Source organism: Aptenodytes forsteri, unplaced genomic scaffold (genome assembly GCF_000699145.1).
Source record: "Aptenodytes forsteri isolate BGI_AS27 unplaced genomic scaffold, ASM69914v1 Scaffold96, whole genome shotgun sequence".
Lineage (NCBI taxonomy): Eukaryota > Metazoa > Chordata > Aves > Sphenisciformes > Spheniscidae > Aptenodytes > Aptenodytes forsteri.
The window spans coordinates 7,381,538-7,383,017 of record NW_008795029.1 but is presented as its reverse complement, the minus strand read 5'-3'; the positions used below and the strand labels follow the sequence as shown (position 1 = coordinate 7,383,017).

The 1,480-nt window shown below is 37.8% G+C and overlaps 1 protein-coding gene across 2 annotated transcripts in view; it reads left to right on the top strand.

Moving 5' to 3' along the window:
- The window catches only part of LOC103896288 (interleukin-1 receptor type 1), a 26,836-nt gene extending 25,588 nt beyond the window's left edge, over positions 1–1,248 (top strand). For both annotated transcript variants that reach the window (XM_009276122.2, XM_009276121.1), the window contains one exon: positions 258–1,248. In XM_009276122.2, the coding sequence (XP_009274397.1) occupies positions 258–634 (377 nt within the window). In that variant the 3' untranslated portion in view covers positions 635–1,248. The remainder of the gene's footprint in view (positions 1–257) is intronic.
- The last annotated feature ends 232 nt before the right edge of the window (positions 1,249–1,480 follow it).

Genomic DNA, 1,480 nt, shown 5'->3' with positions numbered 1-1,480 from the left:
CTGTTCCAATGTTTCACCACTCTTTCAGTAAAGACATTTTTCCTCACGTCCAATCTAAACCTCCCCTGGCACAACTTGAGGCCATTTCCTCTCATCTTATCGCTAGTTACTTGGGAGAAGAGACCAACACCTGTCCCTATTTGTGAGGTAAAGTGTGTTGGCTCAAATATCGAACAGTGAATGAACCAGCTGCAACATGTTGGTAACAAAAAATAAAAACATACAGCCTTAATTTTGCACAACCTTTTTCTCTACAGCTCTGATCAGCACTGCTGATGAAAAAATCCGTCAAAGTAGAAGAGTGATAATTGTTTTAGTACCAGAACCCTCCTGTTACAGTATTCTAGAAGATGTGTCTGAAAAGCAGCTAGCCATGTATAATGCTCTTATCCAAGAGGGCATTAAAGTAATTCTCATTGAACTTGAAAAAATACAAGATTATGCAACCATGCCAGAATCCATCAGATATATTAAGCAAAAGCACGGGGCTATCCGATGGAAAGGGGACTTCTCGGAAAGGTCTCACTCAGCACGTACCAGATTCTGGAAGAAAGTGCGCTACCACATGCCATCCAGAAAAAATGGATCTTCATCAGGATTGCGTTTATTACCAAAAGACTTTAATTCTCCCTAAATAACAAAGGAAAAATGACACTTAATGACTGATTCAGTTCACATAGTTGGTGATGGATTGACTGAAGGTCACATGTATCTGTTTTGTGCAGACAATCTTACCCAAATTTTCTGTATTGAAGGTACTACAACTTCATCTGCAGATGTGAATAATTTTTTCTTCTGGCCAGATCAACAGAACGCCTTAAAATGTCGTCAGTAGCACAGTGATGACGTGGAAACCACATAGGAAGCACATGAGGCCTTTTCCAAGAATGGCACTGTGATTTGGTGGAATTCTTTTCATGTTAAAAATGGAAGGGGGGAAAAACTATCAAAAAACCAGAAAACTTGTTTTTTGCAATTAAAGGTTGAATATGAAGGGAAATATATTAATTATAATTGTGATATTATGTAATGGGCATGGTTGATGACAGTAAATGTTTTTGTTTCAATTTTTTTAATGAAATGACACAAAACTTTTCTTTGTTACAAGTTTGTTATTTGCCTTGTTCAGTTTGCTGAAAGATAAACCCCTCTCTGTTACTGCATCAGTATGTTATTGTCCAAGAGAAAAGGTAAGAGACAATCCCAGGCCCCCAAAAGTGCTATTGAACCTGACAAAGGTTAAATACTCTTCCCAGATCGTTTTTTACATTTTAAAGAACTGTACCATTTTTAGTCACTTGTCCCATGCAGACATCATAAAAATACCATTGTAATGCTGTACTGAGGCAAAAAATTAATCTCTAGAGGATTCCCCCCCCCCAGTTAAGTGGCTTAGTATATTTGTTCCACTTGGGTAAAATAAGAACAATTAGCTAATGACACAGACTCTCTCATGGGGAGTATAGGATGGATGGCTTCA